The 24,475-nt window shown below is 40.1% G+C and overlaps 1 protein-coding gene across 6 annotated transcripts in view; it reads right to left on the minus strand.

Annotated features, from left to right (window-relative positions):
• CEMIP (cell migration inducing hyaluronidase 1) overlaps window positions 1-24,475 on the minus strand; it is a 200,677-nt gene that overhangs the window by 12,883 nt on the left and 163,319 nt on the right. For all 6 annotated transcript variants that reach the window (XM_073618470.1, XM_073618471.1, XM_073618465.1 and 3 more), the window contains 14 exons: window positions 22,527-22,696; window positions 20,880-21,089; window positions 19,784-19,989; window positions 18,384-18,453; window positions 17,682-17,810; window positions 15,897-15,982; window positions 14,127-14,258; window positions 12,754-12,789; window positions 12,511-12,666; window positions 11,910-12,090; window positions 7,669-7,884; window positions 6,525-6,736; window positions 5,794-5,979; window positions 1,273-1,477 (listed from right to left, as the gene is read on the minus strand). In XM_073618470.1, the coding sequence (XP_073474571.1) occupies window positions 1,273-1,477; window positions 5,794-5,979; window positions 6,525-6,736; window positions 7,669-7,884; window positions 11,910-12,090; window positions 12,511-12,666; window positions 12,754-12,789; window positions 14,127-14,258; window positions 15,897-15,982; window positions 17,682-17,810; window positions 18,384-18,453; window positions 19,784-19,989; window positions 20,880-21,089; window positions 22,527-22,696 (2,195 nt within the window). The remainder of the gene's footprint in view (window positions 1-1,272; window positions 1,478-5,793; window positions 5,980-6,524; window positions 6,737-7,668; window positions 7,885-11,909; window positions 12,091-12,510; window positions 12,667-12,753; window positions 12,790-14,126; window positions 14,259-15,896; window positions 15,983-17,681; window positions 17,811-18,383; window positions 18,454-19,783; window positions 19,990-20,879; window positions 21,090-22,526; window positions 22,697-24,475) is intronic.

A 24,475-nucleotide genomic window follows, 5' to 3' on the forward strand; every position in this document is an offset into this window, starting at 1 on the left:
TGTTACTTTCCTTTATATAGATGTCATATGGACATCCATGGTAATCATTCTCTACTGTGATAACTTTAAATATGTGAGTTATGAAATGTGTAATTCTTCCTGTAATAGTCACATTTTAAATGTATTAAAAAGAGAAGTATGGGAACTTTTTTTTTTTTTAACAATCATACTTACCTAGGTGGATGCAGCATCGGTCCGATTCTGCATCTGTCCCCTTCCAGCTCTAAGGCTGAGAACTGGGCAATCAAACACTGACAACCGCTCGGTTCTCACAGCTCTCTAAGCAGAGAGCTGGTGACTGTCAGTCACGACTCTCTGCTCTGCCCCCCCCTCGCTCACTGGGGTGTGGAGGGGGCGGGATCGTCCGGCTTAGGCTACCAGCGACTTGCTGTGCTGAGAGCCTGAGCCGTGTGAAGGTCGAGGCATGTGGGCGGATCCTGACTGGATATGGTCACGATCTTGCCCGAGCCTGTACCGGCTCTGTGATGTCAGCCCGCTGTCTGCTGAAGACGGGTGACAGGAGTGCAGAATGGACTGCACTCCTGTGAACCACAGGAGAAGTACAGCCAAACAAGCTTCGGCTATTCTTCTCCTTTAACATTTAGAGTATAACTCATAATTTGTTTTTCTTTTTTCATTTGGAAGGGTTATGTCTCGTACACACGGTAGGATCTTCCAACAGCAAATGTTGGATGTGAACTTGTTGGCGGAAAGTCCAACCGTGTGTACGCTCCATCAAACATTTGTTTCGGACTTTCCGCCAACAAATATTGGCTAGCAGGTTCTCAAATTTTCCGCCAACAAATGTTTGTTGTCGGACTTTAAGCACAGCAAATGAAATTCTAGTCCTGCCAAAATTTGGTAACATGCCATTATCATAATTTTGTATGTATCAGATGCATTCAATTGTTATTTGAATATTCAAAAAAGTATTTTCCTGATTTAAAAAAGGACATTTTGTAATAAATATTCCTAATTATTTACTGCTTTCCATGAGGCTTGTGGAAAAGAAAACTTTGCCTTGCCTAGTCCTAAATATTAATAATTTATAATGAAAAACAAATATTAGATAGTTGTAATATGTGTATTCGTTTGTGTCTAGGCCATATGAATGTTCATATAAAACAAAAAAAACAAGTTTAAAACATTTAAAAAAAACTTTCTGTGCACACAAAGTTTAACTTTTTATGATTTCCCTAAATTCCTAAGACAGTATCGCCACAAAATAGAGGCCGCACCCCACCTCTCATAAAACTTAATAGGGTCATTTACCAAATCATTCCCATGCAGCTTCTTTGGCAGCGGCACATCCACTATGGGTATTTGGGAATATTTGGGGTAGGCCGAAGCCTGGCAGTCACTGACACCGGAGCCTTTGGGAATATCGGCTTTTATCTTCACTCTTTCGCAGCCTTTCACTGAGCAGAATGCAAATTTCTCCTTTTCATTCTGGCCTTTCAGCATTATGAAGAGCAGCCTAAAAAAAAAACGTGAATTTAGAACATGAGGCACTTGAACGAAAGGCTTATGCATATTTACATGATATTGAGTTACACTAGCTTGCAGTAGAACAGTGTTCTAAAATTAAGAATAATATATGCTTTCGCATGTGCTCATTTGTTACATTTTTTTAAAAGTACTAATTCTTTCTTACAGGTATGTGTATTTTGGTAACGCTGCTATATATAGTCAGTTTTTTCCCTTAACTACTTGCTTACCGGGCCGATTCTGATACGTCTCTCCTACATATAAAAATCGTAATTTTTTTAATAGAAAATTCCTCAAAACCCCCAAATTTATTTACAGGTTATATGTTTAGAGCTAAAGAGGAGGTCTTGCGCTAGAATTATTGCTCTCACTCTAACATTCCCGGCGATACCACACATGTGTGGTTTGAACGCCGTTTACATATGTGGGCGCGACCTACATATGCAGTTGCTTCTGCGAGCGAGCACGCGGGAATGGGGGGCGCATTCAATTCTTTTTTTTTTCTATTGTTTATTTTACTTTTATTTTTATATTTTGATGCTTTCTTTTTACATTTTTTTAAACACTTTTATTCCTATTACAAGGAATGTAGACATCCCTTGTAGAAGGAATAGGGCATGAGAGGTCCTTTTTACAGCGAGATCTGGGATTTATAAGTCCCCAGATCTCACCCCTAGCCTGCAAAGCCTGAAATAAAAAAAAATAAAACGAATGATCTCGGTTTCCCAGCTAATTTTTTCAAATGCAGAGGCCGTGAGTGATGTCATAACATAGCGCCCAGCCTCTGAACGATCATAGAGACTTCACGGACCATCTTGCCCGCCAGAAATCTCTAGGGTCAACGACCGGCAGGAGGGGGGGGCGTCCTCTCCCACCGCCTGTAAGAATGATCAAGCGGCTGAACAGCCACTATGATTGTTCTTATGGTGAAGGGAATTGCCAGCTATAAAAGAAGATATCTGAATGATGTCTGTAACTGTAGGCATCATTCAGATATCCCCACTCAAAATCTGCGATGTCATATGATAATTTCAATATTGTGAGATCTGTAGCTTTCATTAAAGTGTAGCTAAAAAAAAATGAGCACAAGGGACTTTACTTACCTTCAGTAGGATGTGTTCCCTGTACTGCTGTGTCCTCCTTTAGATGAAAACTTCCTGCTCCAAAGCAATGCCCCACCACCATAATAATATGCAAAGTGACGCGCGGGGGGGGGGGGGGGGGGGGGCTGTTAGGGGTGAGGGCATGGGAAGAGGAGGATTTCATCAACCAGCAGCACAGAAACAACCTAGTAAATGTAAATAAATTCCCTTGTGCTGATTTTTTTTTTAGCTGAACTTGGGCTTTAAAACAATTCCTGGTGAGCCTTCAATAAAGGCCCTTGTTCAGGTACTTCTCGTTATACAGTGACAAGACTCTGCTTGTCTTCCAGTTGTTCTCCTGCATTGTGACCATGCCACATACGCTCCCAAAAAAGACTACAAGCATTGGTGGCAATGCACACCGCATAGACGTGTTTCACTGTTTTTTGTCACCATCAGGAAACTCGCCCTGAAAAAAGATGTGCAGCAGTAGCAAGCATTGGTGCATGTAGAGAGGAAGTAGGTGTCGGCTGTTGAAATACAATAGTATGTAAGTCTAATTCATCCATGTTTAGGGTGGATGGAGCAATCTGTTATGCCGCGTACACATGACCGGTTTTGCCGTCGGAATAAACTCTGAAGGTTTCTCTGACGGACCTCAGACGGAATTCCGCTCTAGCGGTCTTGCATACACACGGTCACACCAAAGTCTAACCGTCCAGAACGAGGTGACGTACAACAGGTACGACGGGACTAGAAAAAGGAAGTTCATTAGCCAGTAGCCAATAGCTTCCGTCGTGTACTTGCTTCACAGCATGCGTCGTTTTTGGTCTGTCGGAACAGCAATTAGACGATTGGTTTTCCCGATAGGAATTGGTTCGGTCGGAAATATTTAGAACATGTTCCATTTCTAGGTCCGTCAGAATTTTCGGAAAAAAAAGGCATACACACGATTGGAATACACACGATTGGAAAAGACGATGAAAAGCTTCCGTCGGACTTTTTCTGTGGGACATTCTGCTCATGTGTACGCGGCTTTAGATTTTTTTTTTTGTTCAGCCAAAAGATATCTATAAATGTATGGTAAGTTTAAAGCCAGCCATAGATGGATCAAATCTCAGCTGGTTCAGCAGGGACAGGCTGAGACTCAGTCCATTTATGGACAGGCTGGTTGTACTGAAGTCGATCCATCAATCAAATTCAGCCTGTCGGATCTTTTATTATGCAATTGCTGTCGGCATCTATAGCTGTCAGCAGTGATCACTGTGTTATGAAGGTGGTAAGGCTCCTTGCTGGCAGAACACAATAGAGCAGCGGGAAGGATTCCCCCGTCAACAGTGACTGTGTTGATGGTGAATTCAAGCAATCTCCTTTCCTTCAACCTGTGGTGGAAGTAGAAAATTGCATAATCTGTATGCTGCTTAAAGAGGAAGTAAACCCCGTACTTTTTTTAGTTTTTTTTTTAAATATAATGATCCAACAATGTATTTCTAAGCCTTACATATTGAAGGGTGACTAAAACGAGGTTTAAAAATACCTATATTAGCTTTTGTAATATGTATTTTCTTCCGGGTATTGGCCGCGCCATTTTTAGTAGTGATTGCTGGAGCAGGATGGAAAATAGTGCATACGGTTTTCGTTTGGGAAATTACACTTGTTCCAAAATTTAATGTTAAAAACAAACAAATGTACTTTTGAAAAACATTCGTCAAGTCTTTGAATGTACTGAGAATTTGTGTACAAATGTTAGTACAACTTTTTGCCACGAACATCCATCCAAAAATCTACTAGTGTATGGCAGGCAAACCCTTATGCCCTGTACACACGGTCGGACATTAATCGGACATTCCGACAACAAAATCCATCAGATTTTTTCCGACGGATGTTGGCTCAAACTTGTCTTGCATACACACGGTCGCACAAAGTTGTCGGAAAGTCTGATCGTTCTGAACGCGGTGACGTAAAACACGTACGTCGGGACTATAAAAGGGGCAGTAGCCAATAGCTTTCGTCTCTTAATATCTTCTGAGCATGCGTGGCACTATGTGCGTCGGATTTGTGTACACACGATCGGAATTTAACCGATCGAATTTTGTTGTCGGAAAATTTTATAGCAAGCTCTCAAACTTTGTGTGTCGGAAATTGCGACAGAAAAAGTCAGACGGAGCCCACACACGATCGGAATTTCGGACAACACAATCCGATCGCACTCTTTCCGTCGGAAAATCCGACCGTGTGTACAGGGCATTACACACCACTTTTAGGTACAGGTAAGCCGATAATAAGGTTTACCTGTAGGTACTGAAAATATCTACATGTTTTAGGAGATATTTACCATATATGCTTGCACCAACGTCATCGGCACATGCGCACTAAAGAAAGGGCATGATCATGCCGTTTCTATAGGGCTCGTGCTAGGACCGTCAGCGCGCGGGAGTGACGTCACGCAACTTCGGCTAGTCACAGAGCCAGAGTCCACGGCCCCGGAAGGAAGAGGGGTGAAGATGGACGCGGCCACCAGAGGGGACATCAGGGCCTTCGTTTGCAGGTAAGTGCAATTAATACTAGCCCATTTTGCTTTTACTTTCCAGGGGAATAAAGAGGAAGTAAAATCCATCAGGGTTTACTTCCTCTTTAAACATTGAGGCTAATTTACTAAAGAATCTGAGAATGTTTACAGTAAAAATTGTGTGGATATTCAATTCAGTTATCCAATCAAGTAGAAATAATATAAGTAAACAGGCCACTCTTGTTTCTCTAACCTAAACCTGTTTTTTTTTTTTTTTTTTTTTGTTTTTTGGACTTGTAGCCTTCATTGGGGCAAAATGAACACTGACGCCTTTAGGAAGTAGGGCTTGGTGAACAACAAAATATAATTATGGATAAGTATGTCTGTATTTAATTTTGTTTGTTAAACCAAAACAATAACAAATATTGGAAAGAAAATATAATAATTAAGAGTGGATCACAATGAACCAAAGCCCCTCCCAAGAATAATTAGGGTATGTAAAGACCCCCCCCCCCCCAGAACAGCATTTATACTTTATTTATATTATTTTATTCTGTCTTGAACAATGTTGTCTACATTCTGATGAGTAGACGGAGGAAAAGTTTAACAAAAGTTTGTGGTTTTCTGTATTTGTTCACATTTGCAATCACTACATTCGGCTTGACTTTACTGTGGCTTTAGCATTGTTTGTCCATATTGTGTAAGACCACATACCCGGCTTCCTCGTCCCAGTAATAATATCCCCTCCTGGGGTAACCTTGGTGCACTTTGTCCATTTGGAAGGTTCGTACAAAGGTTCCTGTCTTGTTCGTTTGCTTCGTAAGCCGATTGTGAATGTCTGAGAGGATGGAAAATGTTGTCCCTTTAGGATAACAAAATCCTATTTGAATCCAGTCATTCCTAAAATAGGAGAATCATGTGTTACCACAAGTAATAGGAACTTGACATCGAATTTCCTAAGAAATCAAGTGGCCAAGAAAAATATTACATTTTGAGATGGCTATTTTTTCCTGGCTCAAAGCACATTGCAAGGAGTTCTAGCAAAAACATTTCAATTAACCCAAGGAAATCATTTTCTAGTGCCGGGAATACAAATAATAACACCACAAAGAGCATTTTGGGTTAGATGTTTTATCTTTCAAGTTTTATTTCTTGTATTATTTGCAATTTAGAAACATTAAACAGTGATTAATGGACTGTTGGCAAAAGAGGTCTGTATCAAGTCTCACAGTCTCAGGAGAAAAGTATATTGGAGAAGTAGCCATAACAGCACAGAGGGGAATGGTTTTGTGCTACTTTAATGAGGGCATGTTATCACAAATTCTGTTTGTCCTACTTTTCCAAATGGGTTTGTTGAACAGATGTTATCTTAAATAGCCCTCTGGGCCCATTTTAGATGATGAGCTTCTAAGACCACCTCATTTTAAGACAAAAGCATGACCTACCTTTGGAAGTTAATAAGCCAAACAGTCAGCTCCTCGGGGGCGGTCTTATCCCAGTGCACTGTGTAACCTTTTTGCAAGGTGATTACTGGCTGGTATTGTTGATAGTGATTACTTTTCCCCAAAGCTCCTTCTAAGTATAATGGATTATCGGGATACTCATCTTTAATGATAGTCATTCCAGCATCAGCTGGTCTTCGAGCCTGAATGTAAATCTGCAAAGAATGAAACATTATTAACAGTTCATACCTTGGAACAAGTAATACAAACCAGTGGATACTGCTATAATATCATAAATAATAAGTGGCTCACATGGACTCAAGGCCAATATAATGTGACCTGGCTGTGATCATTTCATACTGTGTGTTTACAGCCAGGGCTGCTGATAAGTGGGTAGCACCTGCCCTCCTGTACGGGGCCCAGGCCACATAAGTTCAATGGAGGGCCCAGGCAGCAGGAGTAAGAGCAATCACTGGAACCGATCCCCCTGTGGTCCTCCCTGTTTACAATGCTTCAGTTTGTGAACAAACAGGGAGGCTCTGTACAGAGTGAATGTATTCATTCACTCTGTAGCTAAGGCTGCAGAGAAAGGATTGAGGAATCTGTGTCCTCAATCTTTTTCTCTGTCTCTAAAGTGAGACATTGGGTGTCTGTTTAGACCCTAAAGGTTGCAAAGAAAGGACTGAGTAATTTGTGTCCTCAATCTTTTTCTCTTTCTCAAAAGTTAGACCCTGATATTTCACCAAAGGCCCCCCGACAGGACTATCAAAGAACATGTCAGCTGGGCTGTATGGGACCCCATGATTTCTGACAGCAGTCCTGTTTATATCTTGTCATGGTTCATATTTACTATTTCTATGAGTAACTGTTTAGTAAAAAAAAAAAACTATGGTGGTTGTAGACATTATCAAACAACCGCAAACAGTTTATCAAGCTTGTTAGAACTTTAAACTGTCTGTCTACCATCCAGTTCTCTCCAATACATGTACTGGATTCCATACAAATTTATGAGTATGTCCTATTAAATACTGTATTTCTTGTTATTTTCCTTATTAGATTTAAAACATTCCAGAACAAATGGATTATGACTGGTTGTATGGTTTCATCCATTAGGCCAAGCTATGTGGATAATGCTAGCGGTACTTACCTGTGCATAATTTCCACTGCAGATGGCTCCCTTCCAGTCTGGTACATCCAAGCAACCAGGATTTCTCAACATCCAGTTATCATCTTTCACCAAAAATGCCCCTGGATATTCTGAAACTGAGCCGTCCACATCGTGAAAAACCGTGGTCTTGTCCCCATCCATATTCATTTGATTAAACCATGGCCCAGGTTCACCGAAGAAAACTCTGGAGGACATCTGAAATAGTGGGGCATTTAGTAATTACACATTCTAAAACTCTTAGTGCAGGTAAATGGGTTGTGGTAAAGAGGTGAAAAAAGAATTAACTTTGTAAGCAGCATTTAGTACATTCCCTTTTGTTTCTCCAGTTTATGACATATTAACTGAATCAAAACTATGAATCCAACTTTCATGCCTGGCATAGAGGAATTGTAAGGCTGGGTTCACACTAGCCTAAGCTCTGAAAAGCGATACACGGTAGATCGATTTTCAGACAGTGACTAAGCAGCCACTGTCAGGTGTTCCTGCTGCCTCCTGAATGCCTTTTTTTCTGGGTTTGTATTTTTTCTCCCAAACAGAAGCTTATAATGGGGCTAATGCACTGCAACCATGAGCCAAGGATTTGGTTTGTTTAAGGCACAGCCCCGTTGACTTTATAGGCTGAGTCTGAAAGGAGGTGCTGCCTGTCAACTCTGCATGTTGAGTTAAATTTGCAGCAGCCGCGACACAAAGCATCATGACCACGGCATGTAAACAGCTTGCTCCAGAGCGCTTAAAGGAGAGGTACAGCCAAAGCTTGTTCGGCTGTACTTTCCCTGTGGATCACAGAAGTGCGGTTCATTCTGCACTCCTGTGATTCATTTTCAGCAGACATGGGCTGAAGCCCGCTGTCGGCTGACGTCATAGAGCTGGTCCAGGCGCAGGCAAGATCGTGTCAATAAAGGGATCCACCCACATGCCTGGACCGGCACCCAGTTCAGCATCTCAGTGAGCCGCTGAGAGCCTAAGTGGGCCACTCCCACCCCTTCCACAGCCCAGCGCTCCCGTAAACGAGGGGGGGGGGCAGAGCAGAGAGCCAGTGACTGACAGTCACCAGCTCTCCGCTCAGGGAGTCCTGAGAACCGAGCGTGTTTGAACACTCGGTTTTCAGTCTTAGAGCTGGTGGGCGTCAGATGCTGCCTCCACCTAGGTAAGTATGATTCTGAGAAAAAAAAAAAGCCATACTTCTCTTTTAAAACGGATACTACATTTTTCCTTTGAATAACATGGATATGTCTGAGGCCTTCACAGACATAATTGAACAAGATATACAATTTACAAACTAGTCACCAGCTCATGCCCCCTTCTGATTGGAGACCTCTAGCTCTGACTCAGCAGAGGGCATGTCAGACCACTGCCTCCAAACAAGGGTCCTTCTATAGAGTTTGTTGGCTGGGGACAGGCTTTTTTACTCAGAATGTGGCCATTTTCTAAAGAACTGTAAGACTTTAAATACCTTTTGCTTTGATATACTTGGAATGTATTTAACTGATAAAAACTGAAGGTTCGCTAGGATTAGACATAGTAAATTCAGGAATGGCCATATGATTGATTCCATTTAAATCTATAATATTATGCAATGTAGAACATGTACTAATTATTATTCCAGTTGTTAGCATTAAAATGATTTTTTTAGAATAGGTAAGTACCAACTAAACTGAGGAAGGGACTTCAACAGCCTCAGCATTACACAATGCCATGCATTCTCAAACCAGGAATTGAGATAATCTAGGTCAGAGTGACTATAACACATTTAACAATGGAAAAACTCAACAATTTCAGGGCTTTAGATTAAGCTATCATTCTTGCTGAGATTTGCATCAGCAATGATAAATGAGCTCTGAATTTACAGTATGAGATGTAATTTAGTGGCAGTGTCTAGTATTCCCTGACATGTCATCAGACAGAGGCTGTGCTTGTGTAATATCATTCAGACTTGGCCTGAAGATTTGGCTGCAACAGCAGTCTCTTTCAAATAAATGCTTCCTTGTCATTTGGCACCATCAGTCAAAGACCTGACACATTTCTGTACCGAAAAAAAAAAAAATAGCAGAAAATAGATATTAACCAACCTTAACCTCTGAACTTCATTATAGTAAAATATTATGCATGCATGTGCAAAGTGTATGCATATGCACTATATAGCCATAGAGGCCAGTGAGGCTACTACAAAGCCCAAGGGGAATGGGAGCTGTTCCAGATCTGAAAAGGAATTGTGAAAAATAATAATTTGCCCTTTCACTGCAGTAAGTTTTCTCCCTCGTGATGAACATTCACTATGATCACTGGCTTAGAAGTTAAGAAGTGCAGTCTACTTTTTTGCACATTGATCACATAGTCAGGGCCGCTGATAAGGCACTACAACAAGTCCTGTTGTACTGGGCCCAGGCCCCATCAGCTAGACAGGGGAGGGTCCAGGGCAGCTTTATTTTTTATCAGCTTAGTTAAGGCTATCACAAATGAGAAGCTCCTCTGGTTTGGTAGACAGCACAAGCTCTGCACGGCACCAACTCACAAGCAAGCTGAATATCTTAGCAGCACCTGAAAATTGTGGAGTAACTCATTCAAACTGCCTGGTTACTAGTGTTAGGGAGTATAAGTAAGATCTCTATGGAGAAGTTAAGGGGGTGTATTTTAGGTAATTCTTCTGTTATTGTCAGTGGGTGCATATTCCCCTGAAATGTATGGGGTCCCCTTTACATTTCTGCTCTGGAGCCCTATAGATTATAGTAACACATCTACTTCTACAGCTAGACTTGTGTTCCTGAGAAGCCCATATGCCTCCGTGCCTCTTAGTCAGAACTAAAATTTTCTCAACCACCAGGCTGTGGCCCACTGCCTGGTCACAGCCACCCATCTCCCATGCTTCAGCCTGTTGCTGATCCTCTAACCTCCCACAGTGCCACCCAACCTCCCATAGTGGCCCATAGTTCCCCTCAATCTATCATAATGCCCCCAGGTTCCCTGAACGCTCCCAGCCCCAACAGTGCCCCCATAGTACCCCCAGCCTCCAAAGTGACCTACAGTACCCCTCTGTCTTTGGCAAGCTCCCAGCCTGAAGTGCCAGAAACACAATCACCTAAAAGGCCACCAAGTCTGCTGCAGAATCCCCTAACCCTCTTCAAAACCACCATCCCCCTACAGTAATATCCAGCCACATCCCGAGCTCTCAAGGATTTCAATTCATGTTTTGTATTACTATATTTTTATTGTGTGAGTATAAACTCTTTTTTTACTGTTGGATCATGGAAGATGTTGAATCAATCTACTGAGCCAATGGGGGTTATTTACTAAAGGAAAATCCAATTTGCACTGCAAGTGCACTTGAAAGTGCAGTCGCTGTAGATCCGAGGGGGACATGCAAGGAAAATAAAAAACAGCATGTTAGCTTGCACATGATTGGATGATAAAATCAGCAGAGCTTCCACTCATTTCAGATCTACCCCTTAGATTTAGAGCGACTGCACTTCCAAGTGCACTTTCAGTGCAAAGTGGATTTGCCTTTCGTAAATAACCCCCATTGTCTCAATAAAAGGTGAGAATCACTGGTCTAAAAGGTGAATACATTATAATTGGTTACTTTGGATTTTGCACTGTTCTCTTGTGCCTTTTAACAATGTCCCTTAAAGTGATTGTAAACCTCAGACATGAAATATGAACAAAGCATTTCCCTTTATAGTGTATACCTGTCTTTATTAAGAGCACTGAGTGTCATTTCTGTCTGTTGCCTTGTTCCTCAGCTATCAGTATGACTCCCTTCTGACAAGTTTTCCTGACACCAAGAGAAAAGGGTAACAGGGAAGGGAGCTCCAGCTGATTGACAGCCTCAGCTCTTTTCTTGTGTGAAGGGGAGTATGTCCCCTTCCCTCCAATCAGCTCTCAGAGCTCTCCTCATTGAGCTCTGCAGAGTGTTACTTCAGTTCCCTGCTCACTTTTTTCTGACTGCTTAGACAAGCTTTACAAATTCCAGGCTTTGAATGGATGTAGAGAAGAGAGGACTGCAAATAAACAGGTACAACATATGTAGGAGGATTTGTTTCAAATCTGTGTATCACCTGAGGCCACTCACTTCACTGGGTATACAGAAGGGTTTACAACCTTGTTCGAATATACAACCTTAGGTTATGTAATTCAATAGCCTATAGTGCAATACTGTAACTTTCACAAGCTGCTAAAGGCATGTTAGAAAAAAAAATTTGTGTCACATGGGAGGAGAAACTTACAGGCACGTCTTCAAATGTGATTTTAGTCACATTGTTGTTGGGACAGCTTTGCCAGGAGTTGTTTAGGCGGAAACCAATTGCGCTGGTGTGTCTTCCATCCAAGGAGACATATTTGCGAAATGTGCAGTTTTCTACATTGATTGGTCCATCATAAATCTGTATTCCCCGAATAGGAAAATTCCTGAATACAGACAAGAAAACGTTAGGCAGGCCATACATTGTGCAATTTTCTTTCCTTCCACCATGGAGTGAAGAAAAGAAAATTTTTCGATTCCCCCATCAACACAGTCAGTGTGTCCCACATCACTAATGTATTCTGCCGACAGGGAGCCTTCCCCACCAGCAGAATACAATTATCACTGCTGGCAGCTATAGTCTCTGGCAGTGATTGGGCGAAAAAAACAAACAATACGTTGGTTGTACTGAAGTCAATTAAAAGATGGACTTCAGTACAACCAGCCTACCCATAGACTGATCGAAATTCAGCTGGTTCCTGCTCAACCAGCCAAACTTCAATCCATCTATGGCCAACTTAAGTCATTCTACATTTTGTACTGTAGCTACCAAATCAAAAAGAAAAAAACAGTATTTTAGTACTTACACTCCTCTAGGTAATGTCCTTCCACTGTGATCAAGGCCTCCAGGTCCCCATATGAGGTTGTCTGCCATTTCTGTCCCTATATTATTGCTCTCGCCAACAAATAAGCTATTTTTAATTTCTTGTTTGGATCCATCATCATCTGGAAAGGTCCCTCCACTAGAAAACAATTGATGTAATTAATAGACTATACTGGAGTTTACTGGTTTGAATTGACTATTATAGTTAAAATATTGAAATAATTACCTTGCTAAGGTTAAGCTGATGCCATTATCAGAAAATCTGTAGAAAAAAAAAGCAACAGTTCATGTATGAAGAAAATAATTTTGAAGACCGCAGGCTTGGGTCTGGCAGCTCTGGCATTTGTCAGAAGGACTCATCTAAGCGTAAATGAGGACAAGTAAGAGCTCCTCAGCCCTAAAATGATCCTCTTAGACACCTGCCACTGCTGACTTGCTTTGAAAGGTGCAGTCAGTCATTATCCTTCTTTCATAACTTGAGAAATTGACCCAAACAAGCAAGTGAGTATAAGGTGTCCGAGCACTTCAGTGGCTGCATGCTTGTTCCAGGTCAAAGACTAAATAATTAGTGAAGCCAGTAAAGCTAGCCATACATGGATCAAAATTCAGCTGGTTCAGCAGGTATTGGCTGAATTTTGATCCATGTATTGGCAAGGAGGCTGTACAGAAGGCGATCTACAGATCACCTTCTGTACAACCACCCTGTCAGATTTTCCCTGCTCCATCAGCACTGCCGGCTATAGCCAGCAGCATTCTGATAGCAAGAAAGTCTCCCTGTCAGTCAGAATACAACTCGAAAGGTCGAAAAAAGACACAAGTAATCACACACATAGGTTGGACTTGATGAACTAGTGACTTTTTTCGACCTCACCTACTATGTAACTATGTAACAATGTAACTCAGTGGGAGGGATTTCCCCATCCAACTTGAATGTGTGGATGGGGGAGTCAAGTCTTTTTTTCCATTTAGCCCGTTGGTTGAATGAGAAAATGTTTTTACCATCTATGGTGCACTTTCAAAAGACTAAAAAATGCAGCTATATTTCAATCTTGACAAGTCTATTTCATAAAACATCAAAGTGTACTGTAAACTATATGCTTCTGCACTAGGACCTCACAATAGTACTGAGCTATAGTGGTACCAAGAAATAAATATAGTTGTTGCACATTATTATTGCTCTTTGCACAGCCTTATATAATAGATCTTTAGGGGTGGAAAGGCTGTTAAAATATTAGTATTAGCCTAGAAATTTACTGTGGGTTACTTGAAAGCATTCCAAGTTAAGGAGTATTTCCTTACAGTAGCCAAGCTGCAAATGTGATCTCATCAACAAACCAGAGTCTTATAAAATCTAAGATGATGAAAACCCATTATTTATTGTAAATGATGTTTTCCCCTTTAAAATGAACGGTTAATATTATTAAAGCAGTAAGTAATATGACAGAAAACTTTACTTTTTTCCAGCTGTTGGCCTAAGTCTCATTGTTTGCTTTATTAGAAAATGCCATCTGCCATTGGTTATGGTAGTCGATTATCTGAAATACTTGCACTATAAACAGGAGGCTTCGTATCGTGGGCTGTAAAAAATTCTAAACTTACTGGCAGCTATCCAGCCAAACATCTCCACCCCGCAGCCAGGCTCCATGGTCCTGGTTCTTGTAAGCAATAAAATGCTGGATTATTGCAGGTACTCTTGGCTTGAACGGATCAGCATCCTGATGTGGCCCATACCTGTTGAGCAATTGGAAATAGCAAAAACAGACTTCATGCACAAGGGAAAAGTCATAGTATGCATGATCTGAAATGATACGTGTAGTTTTAATAAAGTTTTATTGTTGCAGTTCAAACAAAGAAACCAGACAGGATTAATGCTTTGAGTGATGATATGGTGCAAGATTGTGTTTTAAAGACAGCTACTTTGTAGGGTTTCTAGTATTTCCTCAAAACTTCTAAGTATAATCTTTCTTTCTTTCTTTCTTTCTTTCTTTCTTTCTTTCTTTCTTTCTTTCTTTCTTTCTTTCTTTCTTTCTTTCTACAGTGTCTTGAAAAAGTATTCATACCCTTTGAAATTTTCTACATTTTGTCATGTTGCAACCAAAAACTTAAATGTATTTTATTGGGATTGTATGTAATATAGCAAAACAAAGTGGCACATACTTGTGAAGTGGGAGGAAAATGATAAATGGTTTTCAAAATGTTTTACAATTAAATATATGAAAAGTGTGGCGTGCATTTGTATTCAGCCCCCCTGAGTCAATACTTTGTAGAACCACCTTTTGCTGCAATTACAGCGGCAAGTCTTTTTGGGGATGTCTCTACCAGCTTTCACATCTAGAGAGTGACATTTTTGCCCATTCTTCTTTGCAAAATAGCTCAAGCTCTGTCAGATTAGACGGAGAGCGTCTGTGAACAGCAATTTTCAAGTCTTGCCACAGATTCTCAATTGGATTTAGGTCTGGACTTTGACTGGGCCATTCTAACACATGAATGAATATGAGCATATGAAAGCATATGAATATGCTTTTCGATCTAAACCATTCCAGCATTTTGCTTTTAGGCCAAAAAGTTCAATTTTGGTCTCATCTGACCAGAGCACCTTCTTCCACATGTTTGCTGTGTCCCCCACATGGCTTCTCACAAACTGCAAACAAGACTTTTTTTTTACTTTCTTCCAACAATGGCTTTCTTCTTGCCACAACATGTTAGAAAAATGCACCTGTGTGCAAACCCCCCCCCCCCCCCCCCCCCACTGGATCCTTTATTGTGACACCAGGCGGGGGATCCTTATCCCACACCCGCTGTCACAGTCTACAAACAAACAGTGCAGCTGCGTGGGGCTCCGCCCACACAGCCACAGCATTCATACAGAAGGTACAGGCAGAGTGTCTGAGAGTCTGCTGATTGCGGGTGCAATGCTTTACAGGCGGCAGTGTAAAAAAAGAATGAAAGCACTTTTTTTTTTTTTTTACACCTGCAAAATGATGTGCATTTACAATTATTTTTACAAAAGGTGAACTTATCCTTTAAGTTGGTCATAGTTTTAAAATGATGATAAGATATTTTTATAAATGCTCTGACATCCAAAATTTTACAGTTGTGTCTGGAATAGGTGGCGAGGGGAAATCTTTCAATGTTGGACTTTAAATACACTTTAAGTATATATTGGTATAGCCTAGAAAAACTATTAGTGGAAAACCAGCTAGACGCTCCATTTGAAATCATGTTCTGCAGTACATTATGGGTATTTTCATGGTAACTACATTACCAGTCAAGTTCTAAAGGTGCCTAAAGACATCCCTTCATATCAACTAAATGGGTATTTTAGTAAGTGTAAGCTTCTTATTCAAACACATTAAAGTTTTAATTTACCGTGCTCCAATTAACGTGAGGATCGGCCTCTTATCCTTATCATTGGCTTCTGTGGTTTTCACTCCATTGTCAATGATCATTCCAGCCTGCTCAAACAAATGGGAAATTAAAATCAAGTTCTGCTAGGGGCCCAGGCATTAAACAGTATTTCCCTGAATCATATACTGCTCTTTTTTCTAAAAAATGTATATCTTACCCAATAGTTTACTTTTGTTGTTTTTTGTCTTCTACAAAATATCAAAAATAAGTATTGCCATAGGAGTGCACTTACTTTTGCTCTCCTGTGGCCCAAAGCCAGATCAGAGAGCAATGACTGACAGTCTCTGCTCAGAGCAGACCGAGAACTGAGTGATCAGCAGTCATGTAATCGCCCAGTTCTAGGTCTTAGAGCTGACATGGGACAGCTGCGACATCACACCAATGCTGCAGCATAGCGTTAAGTATGAAGGTTTACTTTTTATGTACCCCAAACGTCTGCTTTAAATAAATATATACGGATTTTTTTCTCCTCTTAGGACTGCTTGTAGTTTCAAAACATTAGCGAGTCTGTTTTCAAAATGCATCATTGCATAAAATGCATTTATTTGTTGGTGTAGGTGAAAAAGAGCCTTCATTTCCATCCCGGCATTCTTCCACCTATCTTTTTCGGCATGTGGGCATGTACTTTATGTTTGTGACATCATTATATATAGAAATACAGAAAGACGCGCCAGACCATAATGGGTTAAAAAAAGCCCAAGATAATTTTAACTACTGATAAAAAAAAGTCATATAAACAATCAATATGTTTTGGGGGCAACACCACTTCCCCGTCATCAGGGCTCAACATAGGATAAAACTTTTGATGGTTTAGAGGAGGAGTGGCCAACCTGCAGACTGCAAGCCGCATGTGGCCCGGGAGAGTTCAGCATGTGACCCGGGGCAGAAGAGAACCCGTGGCGGTTAGCACGTTTGGAGGTATGTAGGAGATACCATGTATATCTATTTGCATTGAAGCCCCAGCAGCACAGGGAAGGCAGGAATGAGCGAAAGGGATGCTGAAGGTGGCATTATTGTAAAAGCGCCAGCAACAACTAATGCAGGGATTCTTCATAGAACCAGGCAAGTAAATGCCACTTGACTTTATGGGGGGGTTGTTGAGGTGGGCTGCGTTCCCCCCAGATCTCAGTTGCTCCTGCATTCAGTCTGTATGTCTGTAACAGATATTCACAGGGAGATGAAAAAAATCACAGGTTTTACAAAATGAGCATCATTGGAGGATCTGAGTCCATCCACTGGTTCTGAGTCTATCAAAGTTTTATCCTGTGTTGAGCCCTGATAAAGGAGGAGTGATGTTGCCCCTGAAATGCGTTGGTTGTTTTTATATGTCTTTATATTTTTTCAACTATTAAAATTATCTTGGACTCTTATCGGATTTTGGTCTGGTGATGCTTACTCTATTTCTATGGTTTGAGCTACTGTTGGGTGCCCATCTAGGGAAGCCTTGTTTTTTGTAAGACATAATTGAAGTTTTCTTTCATCTAATTACATGTTCAAGTCTAAAAGTTCTCTGTGCCTTTTTGAGTACATTGCTCTGGAGCCCATAATGGATAGGGAAGATATATTATTATGTTGTACATGACCTAAACCTTTAGGGTCCAGAAATATGGAGAACAGAGTAGAAGACTGTCACCAACCCACATAGACATTTAAAAACTAAAATATTTTAAATGGTTTGCACTAAACACAAATGTTTTTATATTGTGAGACTTCAAAAAGAAATGTCATCTATGAAGTCAAACCCACCCTGTAGTTGGAGTGTGCTCGATTATTATGGAATGTTCCCATGGGAGTATGCTCAGTGCGTCCCGGGGCGTACAATCCCTCTGAGGGCCCTGTTGGCACATGGTGAAAGATGAACCAAAATCCGGTTTCCTGGGAAAAAGTAAATCAAAATGTCAAATACTCTTCAAACAAATCTCTTTAAATATGGGATCATGTTATTCTAAAACCCAAAGATATAAAACATTTCTTCTTGGTATTATTCTTTACCTCAGTTATATTGTCAAACCTATCATTTACCATATGAATAAACCACACTAGACGTTTCACTAAGTTTTCTCCAGGCAGTGCTTACTTAACGTTAAAAAGAATGTGTTGGATTATGGCTTTTCTGATATTTCATTTTTAATGTCTTCTAGGTCTATGTGAGGCATTTATATCTTCTCAATGGTCATAAAATAAAGCTACCCTGGCCAGAATATCTAGGTGAGAATTAGTATGTTTAATGGAGCCTCTAATTATTTAACATGACTCGGTGAACAAAGCTCAGCATGAGCTTGTATTGGATTCCAAATGTAATGTAACATCTAAACTCTTCCAGATGGACCAATAATGTATAGCTGATTTAAATTTACTTTGGGAATAGTGCCTTTGTATTCCATTGTATGGTTAAACTGGGCTGACAATAAAAAAAAAAAATCCCAAGGCCTTCACTGAAGTACTTACTTCGGAGCCAGCAGCAGAGCAGTTGATGATATTGTTGTTGGGATTGGCTATCCAAAATGTAGAAACAGCACTGTGATAAAGATAAAATAACATTGTATAAATACAGGATGTAGTACGATCAGTAGAAATATTTTGCCTGCTAGAAGACCTTTCTTCTGGTAAAAAGTATTATTATCTAATTCCCTGACCCTATGTACAAGCAATGACACAGCTAGTAGATAACCATTAACTATCAAGAATCTAAAAGGCTTTGAGATTTCAGGCAATCAATTAGTGTGCCTTGGCTATGTAAGGTTAGTTCAGTTTGACTGGATCTTTTGCTGACCAGTTTGGGCGATTTAAGAAAGCGATCCTACTGGCAGGATCAACAGAAGAATGTCCAGTCAGCCATGATTCATATAACCACCCCCCCTAATATTTTCATTCAACCATAGTAACATTCCAATATTCCAATTTTATTTTATTTTCTAGAATCCTAGAACACCTGAACTTAAAAAGTTGAAACTTGAGGGACACAGAATTTTTCTTTTTTCTACCACATTATATTGTAATGTCAATAACTGTATATACCAGTATTTCTAAACTTTTTTTTAACCCCCAGTGGAGCCTCTTATTGCTAAAAATGATTATATCTATGGCTTACTCTTTGGCATGATCAGTACGTTTTAGATAAAAGAATTTGGCATACATATAGTATTTGGCATCCAGAGCAGATCATTTTACACACTGCTCTATATGACATTATTTTCAGTAATAATCATTAAATTAATTTAAATAATAAGTGATATGATTAAAATTGCAGTACCACTTTATAATGGTGGTCAATAGAGGAAAAGACTGGTGGTCAGTGGATAAATGTGTCCTTAACCTCTGAGTTTCAACACCCATATGCACATATGCGTCGCTGAACAGACGATGTTTCTGTGCCAAGAGCGTGCTCACTGAGTGCTCCCAACACAGAGATGGAACTGTAAATGACAGCTCTTGGTCCATGCTAATGACCAGCTCCTGATCATGTGAACACTGTGAAAGCCATTCGCAGTGGTCATGTGATCGGCCACCCCCATGTCAGGGTGGCCTAGAAAGGGTTAAGATAGATATCAGTGTATTGTATATTACCCCTTCGAGTTGACAGTGTAAAAGTAATGCCTTAGAATAGTGGTCAGTGTAACGTTGCCCCTTTACGCTGGTAGTCAGTGTAGGCAGAAGATCAACCCTCCACTGCTCACTTTTCAATGAAAACCTAGCAAGCTCTGTAGGAAAACCTGGTTAAGAAAAGCTGGTATACACAAAACAATAATGATCGTAAAGAAAAATATCTGTTGCCCTACCACCAACCCACTCCTGCGCCAGATTTTGTCGTCTCTGTGCATGTTTTACATAGCCGTTTTAGTACATACTTGCAGTCTTGTCTGGGTTTAGCCAGATATCCTGGGAAGGAGCCTTCAGTAATTGTTCTGCACATTTTATTGTCTCTGTCAGAAGGTAGCAAAGTTCCCGCTTTGATGAGAAGGCCTAGACAGTGGTCAAATGTATTACGCTCTTCAGGACCATCCTCCGTGAAAAAACAGTGACCAAGAGTGTCATAGCCAACCACGTCTTTTACCTAAGCAAAAAAAGAGCAGGATTACTGTGCTGTCTACACTAGTCCTCACAGCTCAACAAAAGCTATACACCCTAACCATTGGTTTTAGTAGAACTAAAAGGTCAGAAGATCCTCTTTTATATTATTTTCTTCCCAATTTAGAAGGAGATCAGATTGCTGGCAAAACACATTTTAAATGGATGGATTGATGCTTTAGATAAGGAAGACCTCTGCAGTCCTTTCAGGCAACAATCTTAACTGAAGGAGGCATCTAGATTTTAATGGTGCAAGCTTCAGGTCTGTCTTCCTATCCATACTAAATTTACTGTCCTTTGTAGCTGTGCTTGAAAAATTACAGAGCTCAGGAGTTTTTGACTATGCTGGCTACATTTTTTTTCCACACTGGTTACTTGCTAAGTAAAGCAGTGATAAGCATGACAGCCAAAGTAGCCAGTGGTAGCTTCCAAATTTCTATCCAGACTGGTTTTCTTTAAAGATTACCTTTTACATGACTCAGATTGTGGGCTATCTTAGGCCATGGTGGGCTATCCTAGACTAAGTGGGTGTGCCAACTTATAATATTAAAAATCTATAACGTATTATAATTAATAATTTAGACTAATGCATACACTATGTCTAGGAGATATGGTGACAAATGAGTCTAGAATAGCCTACTAGCCTTGGCTTATCGAAGGAGACATTTTGGGGTTATGTCTATTGATTTAAAGTTGAAGTGTAACCTTCTCATATTTTGTCTTTTGGAATTTATCAGAGCAGAAAGGGTATAAGACAGACTAAAGCAATTAAAATAACATTCTCTTTTTACATGTCATATTATTTAAACAGCCTTTCAGAAAATTGAAACTAGATGTAATATGACAATGTGTTATAAAGATATTGAAGAATCCTACCAGCAAACCATTGGTGCCATGGACAGTGACACAGCGAGAGAATGAATGATGAATTGAGATATCCTTCACATAGGTGGGTGGGTAGTATCCACCTTTTTCATCCACATCACCAGTAGTGTGAAAATGAATAGGGTAATGTCCCATTGTCTGCTGTCCCATATGCTTCAGCTCTATTCCTTCCAAATGAACAGATTTAAAGCCTCGTCCAACCTGAAATCATAATTTACAATTATATCACCTTCAGTGTAAGCCACATAATCTAGTTCACATAAACAGATGGAACACCGCAAAGAACTAATGGTGGGACTAGTGCAGGGAACACAGAAGACCACCTTTTTCCTTCCTCTCTCTACCTATTTTCTCGGGAAATGCTCTGAAGTTGCTGCTGCTGCCGACTACAATGTTAAACTAGATATACCATGGTCACCAGCAGCTTCATTGGATAGCATGATAAGCTACTAAAGATGGTGATTATGTAGCTAGCTCCAAACCTACTTAAATGTTGATTGAGCTACAAAAAGCTTGACACAGATCTTTCACTACCTGCAATTTTTCCTGTCAACAAAAATGATAAGAACAGCTAATTCTTCATCTGATACACATCACTGGTACAAAATTGTTTATGTTGCATGGACATTACTGTTACGATTCCATGCAAAGAGCATGGTGACAAATTTAAACTACCCTCTGATTTTTTTCTGGATCTACTGTATCTGAATTCATTGCTTTTGCAGTCACTAATCTGTAACAACCATCTAGCAAAGGAAGTCATAACCCCATTTCTGTATGTTTGTTATTCAATCAAGATACCAGCCCGGAACCTAGCATGTTTATAAGGGTCACCAAGGGCAACCTATTTCCCACAGTTTTGGTTTCTTGCACACCAAGTCTTATGCCTCGTACACACAATCGGACTTTCCGACAACAAAACCGTGGAATTTTGTTCGAAGGTTGTTGGCTCCAACTTGTCTAGCATACACACGGTCAAACAAATGTTGGCCAACAATTACGAATGTAGTGATGTACAAAGCGTACGGCGAGCTGATAAAAAGGAAGTTCAATAGTCATGTGATATCTCCATTACGAACGCTAGTTTTACAAAACTGAGCGCTTCCGGCTTGTCCTTGATTCTGAGCATTTGTGGACTTTTGTGCGATGGACTTGTGTACACACTATCCAAAAGTCCGACAACAAGCATTTGTTGGCGGAAAACTTGAGAACCTGCTAGTCAACATTTGTTGGCGGAAATTCCGCCAACAAATGTCCGATGGAGCATACACACGGTCTGACTTTCCCCCAACAAGCTCACATCCAACATTTGCTGTCGGAAAATCTGATCGTTTGTACGTGCCATAAGACTAAATGAGTGAGGGCCCGCACTGCGGGCATGGAAAGTGTCTGGGCCTCCATCCAGCTCTAGGAATCTGCCTAAAGCACACTTGTATTCTACCACTGGACCAATGATGATTAAAAGAAAAACTTAAAAGATTAAAAGATACACCAAGTTTTGTTCATAAGTTATAGTCTAGAGAGGAACCTGCATTTCTTAAAGCATATATTTGAGTGTTTAATACTGTTTTGCAATGGGAACCACAGTTTGCAAACATCAATGCTTAGTTTTTAAACCATTATATTATGTGAGCATACCTTCAGGTGACCTCCAAAGGTATCAAAGCTGTAGTATTTACACACAGCGCTGTTGTAACAAGTGTTCTCCATTTCTCCAAGAATGACAACATTCCTGCTGAGAAGACCAACTTCTGCTCGCATATCCACTCCGTCCATCTCTTCTCCAATATGGAGATACTTTGCTGTCCCTACAAAGCCAACAGGAATTTTCATTAACAGTGCATGAACTTGCTTTACAACAGGTTTTTCACCTCGGAATTGGCAAAAACACTCTTCCAATTTAACTTGCAGAATCCCTTTGTAGGTCCAATAACAACACAATAGCTAATGTCAATTCCTTTGCTCGGCATGCACACAAGTAAATTCCAGTAAGATTTATCATTGCATGGACTAGGATAATTCTCAATTTACAAAAATTGAAAATCAACCTGGCTTTTTGCTTTCTTTATAAGCAAATTCATTTCCAGATAAAGCAAAACATTTTTTTCTCATACAAAGTGTAAGAACTTCTTTTTTTTCATCATACCATCTGACTGTAAATTCCTCCAAGGTAGGGATGACAAGCTTCCCCTGGGCTAGCTTTGTTATACCTTCCCTATGGTCATATTTTGTTACACTGTCAAGTATCTTTATTTTTAACTAAGTATACCTATAAGGCACAGATGTTCACAGATCACAGATGTGTTTGCCTATTATTCTTCTAGATTCCAAATCAAGCAAACACATATAAACTGCAACTGTATGACAAAATCAATCCAAGAACACTGGTTGATTTGTATATGTTGATAATTACCCCCATGCAGACCTCATACAAAATACAGAACCCAAATTGTGTACACTAATGTGTCTCAGGAAGTCTGAGAAATACCATGGCCTACTTGGTGCTGTATACGTTTACAAAGTCCCGTAGAGCTGGGACCGAAGGATCTTTTATTAACAGGAATGCTAAAAGACATGGCAGACACCGAGGCAGACCTGTCTGGCCTTACCATTTGTCTACCTGCTTTGAAGCTGCAGGTCACATATGGTCTCTGTTTCTCTCGCTCCTACTTGAATTCCATCATAAAATTCAATTGTCCACTAGAATTAGAGGATTACAAATCACAACAGTTTTAGCCTCTTTGCATGCAATGTTTGAAATGTCCGCTCCATTATTATGTCTGGGATATCTGCTGCATTCCTGCTTAACTTGCTGGGAGCATTTTATTACAAATTCGAACATTTTTATGGAGGCAATGTAGGTATGGAATATTAACCCTCAAACTGATAGGCTGTACAATAATATATTACAACAAGCCCCAGTGCTAGAAAGTTGGACAGATAACTATTTTATAGAGATCCAAAAAATTGGGTGACACAGATTGGAAACAGTCAAAAGGTAGCTAGATTATATCGATTATATGTATCTCATATCAGTTTTCAAAAGAAATCTCTATAAAATACCAAAACGTAAATGGTGGCTTAAAATGAAGGGTAAAGCCTCATACACATGATCGGATTGTAGGCCAACAAAACTGTGGAATTTTGTCCGAAGAGTGTTGGCCCAAATTTGTCTTGCATACACACGGCCACACAATTGTTGGCCAACAATTACGAACATAGTGACGTACTAGGTTGTTTTCACCTCTTTAGTGCCACCCTTTGGGCTCCTTCTGCTAATTTCATGTTAGTAGAAGTTTGGTGAGTGATTCGCACTTTTCAGTTTGCACTTTTCAGTTCGCACTTTTCAGTTAGTTTCTTAACGGCCGTTCATCAACCAGCCATGTTGCAGAATCGGAGGAGATAACGTGTTATTTATTATTGGCCTTGGAGTTATTTGCTTTGAAATTTTTTTTTTTTGGTTGAATAATGATTTGATTTGGTATATTTTCTATATTTTTGGATGCATAGAATGCACTTTTTGGTTAAGTTCTATTGGCAGATAGCATGTCTAATTTTATTAGTTTTCTTTTTTTAATGCACAATAA

Source organism: Aquarana catesbeiana, linkage group LG03, assembly GCF_042186555.1.
Source record: "Aquarana catesbeiana isolate 2022-GZ linkage group LG03, ASM4218655v1, whole genome shotgun sequence".
Lineage (NCBI taxonomy): Eukaryota > Metazoa > Chordata > Amphibia > Anura > Ranidae > Aquarana > Aquarana catesbeiana.